General features: G+C 40.7%; 1 protein-coding gene across 5 annotated transcripts in view; it reads right to left on the reverse strand.

Moving 5' to 3' along the window:
* Positions 1-858: 858 nt before the first annotated feature.
* The window catches only part of RACGAP1 (Rac GTPase activating protein 1), a 28,282-nt gene continuing 15,862 nt past the window's right edge, over positions 859-13,278 (reverse strand). For 4 of the 5 annotated variants that reach the window (XM_006933682.5, XM_006933683.5, XM_019834897.3 and 1 more), the window contains 13 exons: positions 12,594-12,663; positions 10,670-10,723; positions 9,915-9,995; positions 8,934-9,051; positions 8,486-8,616; positions 7,407-7,571; positions 6,063-6,158; positions 5,777-5,975; positions 4,361-4,466; positions 4,052-4,184; positions 3,683-3,818; positions 2,335-2,443; positions 859-2,013 (listed from right to left, as the gene is read on the reverse strand). In XM_006933682.5, the coding sequence (XP_006933744.1) occupies positions 1,938-2,013; positions 2,335-2,443; positions 3,683-3,818; positions 4,052-4,184; positions 4,361-4,466; positions 5,777-5,975; positions 6,063-6,158; positions 7,407-7,571; positions 8,486-8,616; positions 8,934-9,051; positions 9,915-9,995; positions 10,670-10,723; positions 12,594-12,663 (1,474 nt within the window). In that variant the 3' untranslated portion in view covers positions 859-1,937. The remainder of the gene's footprint in view (positions 2,014-2,334; positions 2,444-3,682; positions 3,819-4,051; positions 4,185-4,360; positions 4,467-5,776; positions 5,976-6,062; positions 6,159-7,406; positions 7,572-8,485; positions 8,617-8,933; positions 9,052-9,914; positions 9,996-10,669; positions 10,724-12,593; positions 12,664-13,278) is intronic. The other variant, XM_023257030.2, reaches the window with a different exon arrangement.

A 13,278-nucleotide genomic window follows, 5' to 3' on the forward strand; every position in this document is an offset into this window, starting at 1 on the left:
CTGCCAACATCTGACACACAGGACCATTTCCTTTTTCGTTAATGGGCCATCAGTTCCTGCATAGGGTAGTCTTGCCTTCACTAACATTCTACAATCCATTTGCTTCCTCCACATTAGTGACTTAAAATGCACCGAGGGGAGATACTACAGAACAGCAAATATGGAACCGGGCCAACACCAGGCTTGCACAGACGTAAGAAAAGAGATGGCATCTAGGACAAAGTTAAAACAATTAAAAAAATAAAACTTAACAGGCGTGTGTGTGTGTGTAAAGGGGGTGGGGGAAAGAGGAGAGAGGACCCATCCTCTTTCAATTTGCTGAGGCAAAATCTCCCTGCTGTGAGAGCTGCCACCTCCCGGGAAAAGAGCCAGTAGGTTGCCTCCTCTCTCAGCGGTTACATATTAAGCCTGCAACTGTTTACGCTCAATCTCAGATACATTCTGTTCACCAGCTTCAGAGTTCCAAGTGCAGGTGCCCTCAGTTAATCATCCCAGCTCACTCCAGAGGCACTTCCAGCAGTGAAGGATGTTCCAGGCAGTCAGCCAGCCAGAGTCGGTTTTTTTTTTTTTTTTTTTTTTTAACTGCACCATTCTGGTCCCTAAAGACTTGTTTAAAAAGTTTGGTTTTTGTTTAAAGTGGTTTCCTCAGATGAGAGGTAACAGTCAAAGGACAAATCTAGGACTTCAATTTGGACGATGAAAGACAATGAGGAATGAAGAAACAAACTCTTGGTGGTGACAGCATTGGGGGAGGGAAGGGAATGGAAATGAATAATAGACCTAAACGCTGAGGAAAAATATTTTCTTAAAAAAAAGTGTTGAAGGTTACCTTCCAAGACAAGAAAATCAACCTCATAGTCATTTTGAAAAAACTATTTACTTTTTTCCAAATATGTGTTTTACAGAAAAGGGTCACTATGGGTCAAAAACATTCTACAGAAAAAAGCATTTTTATAGATATTGGAAATAATTTTAATAAAAGAACAAGTTCGTATTTATCTAGCTGTGGCTGTGTTCCATAGGAAGAGTTTAGCAACCAAAGTGCAAAGACAAAATGAGTGTGGCATTTCTTGCCACACAAAATATTGACAATCTCCCTTATAGCCTACTCTTAATTGCAAACTGGGACGCCAAATAGATGACATATGACCTTTAGAAGTAGGGCTCCAATGGACAAGGGGACAGGAGGGTCAAGCATCAGAATGAATTCAACCGAAGTGCAAACTGGCTTTGACCCCAGCCAAACCCAAAGTCCAGCCAGAGGCCCGTTAGAGATAAATACAAGTAGGAATATCACTTTTACAAGGTTGTGCCACTTAACACTATTAAACCTAATCGATCCAAATCAAAGCTAAGCACACCCCCATTACTAGTTCTGTCCTCGTCCTATCCCATTTTTATGAAGGCTCCACATGATAGCTTAGTTCATGCTGGGGGAAGATCTTCCAAGTTCTCAGAAGGAGCCCTCCCAAATCCTCTGTCCAACCTTTTTTTACCCTGCCCTCCCACCTCCCACCCTGAGACAAGTCAATCTTAACAAAGAGGTGGGGATTCTGTCATTGTCTCAGGGAAATTAGTTCTAAATAACACCAGAGAAAGATCACTTCCATGAGCAGCATTTGGCTTTAAGCCAAGGGGATGCACCTTCTTCCAGCCTCCCCGCAAAATCACAACGAATTCCGTATCATCCTTTCTACCGCAGGAGAGATCTCCCAAGTTCCCAACAATGACTGCACAAGGTGTTGATATTACATTACTTGAGGAGAAAGAGAGGGAGATATATATAGTTTTAATAAAACCCCCATGCACAATTAAACTTGATTAAAAGCCTGGAGAATGCTAAAAGTAGTAATGAGTCCAGGAGGCTGCAGAGCAGAGAGTACAGGTGCAGCCTTCCTGCAGTCAGGAAATGCTGGCAAGTAACAGGAGACATGACTTCACTTGAGCATTGGAGAAGCAAAAAAGTTGCCTTGTCGTCCTAAGTTGGTGGCAGATTTGCTTTTGCTCCCAAATCTAAAGGAAAAGAAAATGAACTGAAAAAGGAGTCTATAAAAAAAGGTAAACTGTAACATTATTTAATATTATCATCTAAAAATAGGAAGCCTTCCACAACTACTCTGTAAACGACTCTTTGTCACCTGAGATGAGAGAGGGGAAACAAAACCTTTAGACCCTTTTAAAAAGGGGGTTGTTATGGCTCCAGATTACCTTTTAATGCCTACTTGCTAGCTCAGGTCTCATTCAATTTTTCTTTCAATAAGCTTCGGTGTGATAGGAAAAGAGGCCTAAGGAAGCAGCCCTATTTTACTTCCAAAGCCAGCCAGTTCCACATACCTGGGCGTGTTCTTGGTGAGGGTGGAGCGGACTCTCTGCGACAGGGAACTAGATGAAGGAGTCTTGAGAAGCTGATGCTCAGGAGTGGTCACGGGCCCCAGTAAACTCACTTTAATCAAAGTTAAGACATATTTTTAAAGGAGGCACAAAAAGGAAAGCACCCTTGTCAGTGGCCAGTTTTAAGTTGAGTATGCCATGAAGCACTTAAGAGCTAAGGTTAGAGGCCCAAAGTCCCAGAGATCATTTCTGTCATTGTCTTGTAACACAGCAGTATATCTTTTGAACTGTGCGGGCAACTGCTCAATGAATAGCTGACTTTCACTTCCTGATTGAGGCCATTCTCAAACTCCAGCTTTCACAAATCTAACGTCTGATCATTTGGTTCTTACCTGTATTAGAAAAAAACAGTATGCTTTCTTAAAAAAGGATCTTGGGGCACCTGGGGGGCTCAGTCAGTGAAATGCCCGACTCTTGATTTAGGCTCAGGTCATGACCTCATGGTCATGGAATTGAGTCCTGCATCGGGCTCCACGCTGTGTGTGTGTGTGGAGCCTGCTTGAGATTCTCTCTCTGTCCCCATCTCTTTCTGCCCCACCCCTGTTCGTGCTCTCTCAAAATAAATAAATAAACGTTTAAAAAAAAAAAAGGGATCTTGCAAAAATAAAGAATAGGTCTCCAATGCCAGTAAAAGTTGGAAGAAACCAGCCTCGTGCATTTTTGGTGGCAATACAAATTGGCAAAAGCCTTTAAGAAATCAAGTTGGTTATCAACAATAGCCAACGTATGGAAAGAGCCCAAATGTCCATCGATGGATGAATGGATAAAGAAGACGTGGCATATATGTTATAAATAACACCAATTCTTAATAGAACATGTAACTAAATTATAGTTTACAACCATAAAAGTGATACATAGTAACAGGAAAAGTTCTCACAATATGCTACATGAAATAAGATCAAACTATATCTGAATTGTTATATTTTTAAAATATCCATATGTATATAAAGAAAAGGAGAACCATGTTTCATGAACATAAAAAAAAAAAATAAGGATAGTAGAACTGTACAAATATTCTTTAATGTTAGAATCCTCATAATGAATTTAAAATTTTTTATTGAAGAATATGAATTCCAAATAGCTCTAGCAAAGGCACGAAGAGAGTAAATAGCCAGAACTAGAGAAGAAGTCAGGTCCCTTAAGACGCATAACTTGGGGGGCACCTGGGTGGCTCAGTTGGTTAAGCATCTGACTATGATCTCAGCTCAGGTCTCAAACTCAAGGTCATGAGTTCAAGCCCTACTTTGGCCTAATATTAAAAAAAAAAAAAAAAGCACAACTCGGGCCTTACCTTTAATATCTGGGGTCTGTGGTGTTGAAAAGGCATTTGAATTTTCAATGACATGCATGGGGTCAACGTTCTCTTGTTCTACCATCATGAACCGACTCCAATATTCCAGGGGCAGTGAAAGCAGGCACTCTACCACCTAAAAAAGCCAACAAACATGTTAGCACACCCCCAAACCTCAGGGCTTACCTCTCACCACTCTCTCATTTTATCATGTTATACAAGTTTATATATATATATGAAATGTTACACAAGTTTTTGTGTATTTATGAAATACATTAAAACTCGCATAACATTAACACACGTGTTACACACACACACACACACACACACACACACACACACACACACACACACAATGCACTTCTCTACCTTGGGCTGACGTTTGATGTCCTGCAACATTACCACTGGATCTGGATTAGGCACAGCATGGGCAACTATGGTAGGCCCAAAGACTTTAGCCAGATTAGCCACATCCATTTTAGTATTTGGGCTCTGAGCCACTCTAAACAAGAGAACATTCAATTAGAAGACTTTGTCCATCCACTTAAATGCAGACCAAAATATAAGATCTACCAGAAAACAATTCACCCCTCACGTTCCCTCCCTAACACCCAACCCACATTATGCTCCCAGTGGCAAATTCCCAACCTCTCAGAAACAAGTTTCTGCTGTACTCACCTCTGCAAGTGAATCATAAGGAAAGCTAATGTGTCTCTGTTGGCCTGGGGCAGGTCACCAATAGCCTGGTACATGGCAGCTTTGCTGTTGTCCTCATCTGGGATTTCTGTAAATGAAAGGAAAGCACCAAGAGGCCTAGACTTCTTTCTCTTGACAGCGGGCTTCCAAGTGATCGACCACAAAGTGTCATCTATACAGTAAGCTTCTGAAACTTCTGATGAGGTTCATGACTGAAACGAACTCCAGTTTCATTAACAAGCAGGACACTAGCCAACAGCTCAATATTAGAAATCGGAACCTTCACAAAAATCGGCCCCTGCAGTTAGGGAAAGCAGCTAGCAAGCCTTGTGCTGGGAAGGCAGGCCTACAGCCGCAGCGACTACAATTACCAAGAAGGTTTTCATCTATAAAACATGTTCAAGGGCCCACTATGTACCAGGTACTATTCTAAGTGCTCAGGAATTAAGCGGAATTAAGCGAAGACTTTGCCTCATGGAACTTACATTCTATTAGAGGAGTCAGTCAAAAAGCAGGTTATCTATCAGGTAGTGATACACAGGGGAAGCTACAAAGTAATGGGAGCGGTTATTTTGGACAAGGTGGTCAGGAAAGGTGCTTTTGAAGACAAGACACCCAAGAAGAAACCCAAAAGAAAGAAAGGGAGGAAGGAAGGGCATATCATGCAAATACATTCCAGGCTGAAATAATAACAAAGGCGAGGGCCTCAAGATGGGAGTGGGCTTGTCAAGTGCTAAGAGTCGCAAGAACCCCAACAAGTGGAGAAGAGGAAAGAAGGGAAGGGCATGGAGAGAAATGATGCTAGAGACGTAAGGAGCCGGCTCATACAGGTGGGGTCTTTGGGGCCATGTTAAGGGCTGTGGATTTTATTCCGAGAGTGATGGGAAGCCACTGGAGATACTAAAGACAGAAGGGCTCTCATCTAATATAAATTTTAAAAGGGCCCTTCTGGATACTATATGAGGATCACAGTGTCGAGGGCCAGAGTAGAAAAGGGAAAACACTAGGTTCTTCTGTCACTCCAGGATGAGAGATGTCAAGAGGGGTAGTAGTAGGAGTGGCAAATTTCAATTTTAAGATAAATTTTACAAGACCTCTGCTGACAAGATTTGCCAATGGATTAAATGTGGTGTGGGGGAAAAGAAACTAAAGATGGCTCCAAGTTCAAAATGACAATCTCAAACTCTACCAAAAATCACAACAACAATAAACGCTGTTAGCGCCCTGTATAGTTTAGACAGGAAGAGGACAGGCACCAGGAACATGGATACAGGCATTCTTCATCAAAGTATTTGAGCATCTACTATATGGCAGGCACTGTACTGGGCAGTAAACAGAAGAGTTAAAAATTCCTGCCCCTGGGGCACTCACATTCTAGAATTAAAGATCTACTCTTACCTGCTGCTTCCATGAAAGTCTTGTTTAGCCGAAAGGTCAGAAGGGGTTCTTTGAGATTTCGAAGGAAGTCCTTCAGGAGGCTACAGATAGCATGGATATCATCCACTTTGCTGAGGAGGGGTACAGTTTTCACTCTGAGGAATTTCTCTTTCAGCTCTTTTACTGTCCGGTCACAGCCAGAGATCCGATACAGGCCTGTCTATTATCAAGGTGACACTTTCAGAAAGAACCTCCTAATCATTAACACAAATTAACAGATTCACGCTCTCTGAATGTTGACTCTTACCTCTGTCAGCCCTCTCTGCTCAATCTCATTTACGCAATGGACAACAATGGAGGGAATCATTGGAGAAGTCTGGGACACATAATCTGCCAGGATTCCCTGAAAAGGGAGAGTTTTAAGTTATTATTTATTACCACTTAGACCAGCAAATGAAGATGAATAGGAAAAACGTCTCCAAACTCATGCTCAGGTTGGGACGTCATGTTTACTTTTAAATTCCTGTTCCCAAAGCTTACATTAGAACAGAGACTCTCCGTTTGTTGTTTTTTTTTTCCTACCTCCACACCAGGACTGGTTTCTGGTCACGGACCACATTCTTGCATGAACAAGTAATACGACCACTATCTACAACTCTACTCCTGCTTCTCTTCTACTCAAGGGCCTCAGAAAACAAGCAATGACAAGATTACAGGTATAGCCTTTAATATAAACTAATTTATTATTCTAAAAAAGAAAACCTTTTTACACTTTTATTACTCTTAGTAAGAAATATTATTTAACACAAGTCACAGTTGCTCGGGACACAGACATATCTGTAGGGGAGAACTCCATGCTTCTATATCAGAGTACAGAAAATTTGTAACCAATTACAGGCACAAATAAGAACTCCTAAGATTAAAAAAAGTAACATTTGATTTGCTGGGGGCTGGATAGCAGCATAATCATTTTGTTTTGAATCTTAACACTGGTCATACAATAAATAATTTATTAACAGATTGAATCAATGTTTAGAAATAAGCAATCTAATCTTAATGGCCTAGTATAGAATATCTCTAACATAAGAGAAAGTACATTCACAGATGAAATTACAGGATGGCTGGGATTTGTTTCAACACAATTCACTACACAGGGCCAGGAGGACATGGGGGTATTGATAAATCAAAATTGGACATGAAGTAGTAATCACAGAAGTTGAGTGACAGGAACCAGGGATTATTCTAATCTCTCTACTTCTGTATATGTTTGAAATTTTACAAAATAGGAATAGAGTGTGGAGGGGAAGGAAGAGAAGAGGAAAGGAAAGGAAGGGAAAGGAATAAGGAAGGAAAGGAGGAAAGGGAAGGAAAGGAAAGAGTATGAGTAGGGAAGAGGGGACAGGGTGGGAGAAAGGGAGGGAGGGAGAGAAGGGAAGGGAAGAGGAGTGTGGTGTAGAAAAGTTATTAAATAGACAAACCCAAGCAGGACTCTCCTGCAAATTAACATTTTATAATTTCTCTTCAACATTCATGGAAAAAAATATGCTTCGTATCACTTATTTTAGGATAAAAACGGACAGTAAGCTTTGGAAAAGCTAAAGAAGCCATAACACAAGGACAGCTCCCACAGCTGTCATACATGTGGTCATACCTCTCCAATCTTGACAGGTGTTCCTATCAGGGTAGGAATGCAGGGAAGGGGACAGCGGTCCCGACATTCTGGATGAGAGACCACACGACAATCTCGACACTTCAGAGACAGCTTGCCAAACTTTATCCGCTTTCCACATGGAACACAAGATTCAGGTTTAATAACCTGAGAACAAAAGAGGGCAGAAAGAACAGAACGGTCTGAATTAGAAAATTATCATCATCAACAACCAACAACCTCCTAATTCCTTTGCACTTATTTGTGTAATTCTCGCAATAATCCTACAATATAGGTTTTGTTTTCTTCGTTTTAAGATAAGGGAATAGAAGCAAAAACAGCCTGTGTAACTTGCATAAGGTCATCCCCCTGGAAGTGGGCAGTGTAGAGTAGTGGAAAGAATCTGCTGACAAGGAGTCACAGAACCTCCGTGTTAACTCTGCCACTTACTGTCCTGTGGCTCAACAACGCAATTGATTTTTCTGAGCCTCAGTCAGTTTGCTTGGGTTTTTATGAGGAAATCCAATGGGACAAATGTAATACATGCTATTTTTAAGAATACAATGTAAATATGTATCACCGAAAAGCATAAACAATTGTTTCTGAAAAACTGGCTTTGTTTCAATTTAACATTACTCACAGAATGGAAAGATACACACCTTCTGTAACCAGCAGTTAGCCCTGATAAGTGGAAACGAAAGAAGGAGACGTGACATTTAACTTTCTAACACTAAGTTATTTAAATCTGCTCCTGGTATATATTAATTTCACAATCAAAAAACTAAGTGTGCCCTAAGGTGCCTGGGTGGCTCAGTTAAGCATCCAACTTCAGCTCAGGTCGTGATCTCATGAATTGTAAGTTTGAGCCCCACATCGGGCTCTCTGCTCAGTGCAGAGCCCGCTTTGGAAACTCTGTCCCCCTCTCTCTCTGCCCCCCCCCCCCACTCACACATGCTCTCATGCTCCCTCTCTTTCGAAAAAAACCCAAAAACTAAATTACAATTTTCCATTAAAAAGACAAACAAACATTAAAAGAGAAAAAAACTTAAGTGTGCCCAAAAGAAGGAGAATCACGGATCTACCGTCTTAGAGACAAAGTCATGCAGGCGCATCCCTCCATTATTCTGTGGAGTGCCGGAACTGTCTGTCTCCGTTCTTGGCTCCAGCTGCCTGCTGCTCAAGGTAGAGTCGCTGTTCCAAGGTTGTAAGGTACCTAGAAAACAACCATCTTTAAGCCTTTGTGTCTTAATATTTTGTCCCTTATGAATTTTAACCCTGATTCTAAAATAACTGGTAGACAACCAGTAATTTGTAACCATAATCAGAAGTGACTACAACAGCTATGCAGAAAAATCAGTTCAAGAATAACAAGTTATACACAAGTGGCCTAGGCCAGGCTAGCAACCCAAAGGCAGAGTATGATACTGTGCAGAAATGTGCAAGAAATGAAGGAAGGATTCTAAAAAACCAAGTCTCCCCAAATTTTACCAGTTGCTTTACATAGGCAATTTAACCAAAAACCTAGTGGACCTGTTTTCCTTCGGCTTCTCGTCCAATATGGCACAGTCTCGATTGTAGACACAGCTTCAATGGGCCCGCCATCATTGGGAACAGTCACTGTAGTTTTTGCAACTATGGATTCATTCCCCTGAAACAAAAACAGAAATGAGCGAAGAATAAACATGTGAATCTAATTTCCCCTCCACTAAATACCCTTCTATAGGGTGTTTTGGAGTGGTTGAAAAGTTCCTGAATCTTGGTCAGGACTTAACGACCCAGCTCAAAACACTCTTAAGTTGAAACCTCATACTTCAGAACAAAAAAACAGGGGCACCTGGGTGGCTTCATCAGTTAAGTGCCCGACTCTTGATTTTGGTTCAGGTCATGATCTCATGGTTGTGAGATGGAGCTCCCCCTCGGGCTCTGTGCTGGGCTGGAGCCGACTTAAAATTCTCTCTCCCTCTGTCCCTCTCCTGCTCACACACACACACTCTCTCTCTCAAAAACTAAAAACTAAATACACAAATAAAAAGAATATTGAAAAAAATATATACAGGGGCGCCTGGGTAGCTCAGTTGGTTGAGGCTCCGACTGTGGCTCAGGTCATGATCTCACGGTTCGTGGGGTTTGAGCCACGCGTCGGGTTCTGTGCTGACAGCTCAGAGCCTGGAGCCTGCTGCTTGGATTCTGGGTCTCCTCTCTCTGCCTCTCCCCCGCTCATGCTCTGTCTCTTTCTCTCTCAAAAGTAAAAAAAAAAAAACCTGAAAATATATATATACGTGTGTCACAGAGGCACACATACAAGCAATGAAGAATCAAATATAAAGCTGAGAGTTGTTTATTCGGAGTAATTCCATTCATAAGGATGATGAGGATCCTATTACATTGAAAAACTCACCAAATCTCTCTCTCAAAATAACACTGCAATGTTGACTCAGGATTTTTAATGCTTGGGACCACTAATCTCTGATGTGTTCACAACCACAATTCTCTTGGCCGGAATCTTCTTACCTGGTCTACTGTGGAGCCAATGGAACGAGTCTTCTTTACAGGTCCAGGGGGACCATCAATGAATTGTCGGCTACTAGAACGCTAGAAGGGAAACAAAGACCAATAAGTTCAGTGCCAAATAGAAGATCTGAAGCACAGAAGACAAAATTATTCCATTAGACAACCTGGTGCAAGTCCTAGCTACCAGGGCTATGGTAAATGACAATGTGCTCTCTCCCATTCTATTTCCATTTCTTAAAGCTTACATTGTACCAATACAAAAATGCCCTCAGTGCCCTAGAAGAAACAAGCAAGCTTTGGAAAAATCTAGATGACAGCACCAGAAAGAGTACAGCTGTAATCCTATCTAAGTACATGAAGACTCTGGAAACATATGAAGTACCCTGAACAACTGCACACAGACAGATCTCCGCATATCCCATTATATACACATTTCATCTGAAAATTTTATTAGAGTACAAAAGTACTGCGTAAAAATACATATGACAACTCAAAACAGACTTAAGTATATCCTTTTCCACCCCATGAATGAACTGAAGCAGCCAGAACAGTGAAACAGGACAAGATTCTGTCCTGAGTTCCCACCTTAAGGAACATCAATGCTGCCCCCCAGCATAAATTCATTTTGTAGTCAGTGTTTAACAATGACTAGAGCAACAGGTCAGGAATGCTGTATCTAGGCAAAAATTCTAGAGAAAATCTTTTATTGCTATTTTGTAAAAACGGCAACAAAAATTAAACAAAACCATACCTACCCTCTTTTCTCTCTTCTTCAGTTTGAAAGTCTTTACCAAAGAAGAATCCCAATCCTGTTGACAATTACAGTGTATTAATTCTTTCCTGTGGTTAGGCCTCCCCTAAACCCTGTGCAAATAAACTTACAGAGAACTTTAAAGGCTTTCTGACTCAGGCTACCTAACTTACAATTTGAGGAGAGGAGGAAGGGAGGGTCTCAAGTGTAGCTACAGAGCGATAGTATGTTAACATGCTTTCTTTCCAAAATTGAAGCTATTATAATAGAATCAGGAATCAATACCTCAGAGGCAGAAAAGGTTAAAGAATCAACTTCTGTCGTGATTATCTCCAGTGCCTGGTCCTTTATTTCTGATTATTTTTGTAATTAGTTTTAGAACTTACAGAATCTTAGGCGCTATACTGATCGTGTTAGATGTGATTCTTGCTCTTAAGGGATTATTATTACTTAATCAGATGTTCTGCACAATATATACCCACTTTAGTTCCAGTTTAGGTTTTGTTTCTCAAACATCCCTCTTCCTTGGGCCCCAACAAAGACATTCACCACTAAAGAATTATTTTTTACTGTAGTCTAGTTTCACTTCACTTATTTTAACCATTTACATTCAGTTTTAGTAGCTACCTGTGACTTCCTTACTCCTCATAATCCCTGAAAACACAAACCCCAGAAACAGTAGTACATAGCAAATAGTAGCTTAGCTAAATAAATTTAATCTCTCCAATTCACAGTCAAGTAATTTAGCTACTCATGGTTTGATTCAGTTTCTGTTACAACAGATATACCATAAATAGTCTAGCTCCAAAATCAGCTATGAATATGTTCTACTTTTTTTTTAAGTTTTTACTTATTTATTTTGCGAGAAAGAAAGAGCCAGAGAGAGGGAGAGAGACAATCAAAAGTAGGCCCACACCGCCAGTGGGGAGCCTGATGTGGGGCTCGAACTCAAGGAACCATAAGATCACGCATGACCTGAGCTGAAACTAAAAGTTGGACACTTAACCAACTGAACCACCCAGGCACCCCATTCTAGTTTTATTATATATTCCAGACCTATTCATATCATTCCTCATTTCAAAAAGGGGTACTTAGTATTAGTACTTATATCTATAAAATGGCAATGATTTCCTCAAACACTGATTTGGGACACAACGCTCCTAACCCACGTAACAAGTCGCTGTCACTTATTTCGCTATCAGAAAACCAACCACGGATAACCTCCTGATTTATTGATTTGCTAGCTTTCAGCCAGCAAAACAGGAAAGATACACAAACCAATAAACCACCAGCTTCTGAACATCAAACAAAGACTGAAATCTCAGGAGATGACCTTTTATGCAGAAACACCACCTTACGTTAAGAAAAAGGTGCTGCCCCACAAAAGCAAGGTAACAAAGAGTTTAGATACATTAACCATTGTTGAGCAAAGCATTATAGAGTGTCTGGAAACTCTGTCAGTCTTCTGGCAAAAGTTCCAGAGCATTGGTTTCTTTCTAATTGTGAAGTTAGTTTTCCTCAAGAATCAAACTAATTCTGAAATAAGGCACAAGTCTATTATTTCCAAGAGCAGAAAATAAACCCTGACTGGGCAGAGTCTGGGTAACTTTTTTTTTTTTTTTTTATTGCTAGCTGGGGCTTTTTAATAAGCCAAGATATAGTCAATTAGTACAAGTAGTTCACAGATCCGCTAAAGAAATTTAACCTCATGCCAAACCCTGAATTCTATATTCTCGCTTCCAGAAACTAAATGTATAAGCCAGTCTCTTACAGCTCATGTAGACTTTTATCTTAAAACGCTAGCTCAGTATCTATAACGCATCAACTATTAAAACAGTAATAAAGGAACTTCAGAGGACAGGAGATATTCCTAAGGGAGCAGGGGTTGAAAAAAAAAAGACAATTCTCAGAGATCAAATGTTCATTACCAGCGATTCATCAGTCTTGTCAAAGCTGATATCTGATAAAATGGAACCAGATTCGTCAATAGTTGACAATCTAGATGAGGCAAACAATACAGTATTAGAGAAGACTGTGAATACAAAATCCATGAACACCCAGAACAAGTCACAGTGGTCATGTAACACCAGCAATTTCACAGCAGTACTTTCCTATGGAGACAACTACAAGCTCAAAGCCTAGTTGTGGTGGTTGCTTGCTATGGTTTCCGTGGGAGAGCGCAGCTGCACGTGCATGAGTACACACGCAGCAGGCTGCTTTTTCAGCAAAGACTTCACAGCAGCAGTTGAAAGTTACAGTTGGGAGCATGGGTGCTACTCCCTGCGGAATAGGCTACTAAAAATTCACAGGCAGAAGAATGAAGTTTAACCTGATCCTAATTGTGGTTGCTTTCTACAAGAAAGAGTATTACCCAGCATTAGCTTTTGAAGAAATTAAGCCCATATATCTTCTCAGTTATAAAGATTCCCCATAAAACAACCAAGCCAACAAAATAAATAGCTTTAAGAGTGCTGACCTTTCCCTACGTATTGTATTGGGGGTGTTAAATTCAAAGCCTGGTTGAGACTATTTAAATAGTGATGCAGTGGAACCAAAATTATGGTCTGGTCTTGTCTCACAGAAGGCCTTCTAAACCCGAAGAGCTATAAGAGA

Source organism: Felis catus, chromosome B4 (genome assembly GCF_018350175.1).
Source record: "Felis catus isolate Fca126 chromosome B4, F.catus_Fca126_mat1.0, whole genome shotgun sequence".
Taxonomy (NCBI): domain Eukaryota; kingdom Metazoa; phylum Chordata; class Mammalia; order Carnivora; family Felidae; genus Felis; species Felis catus.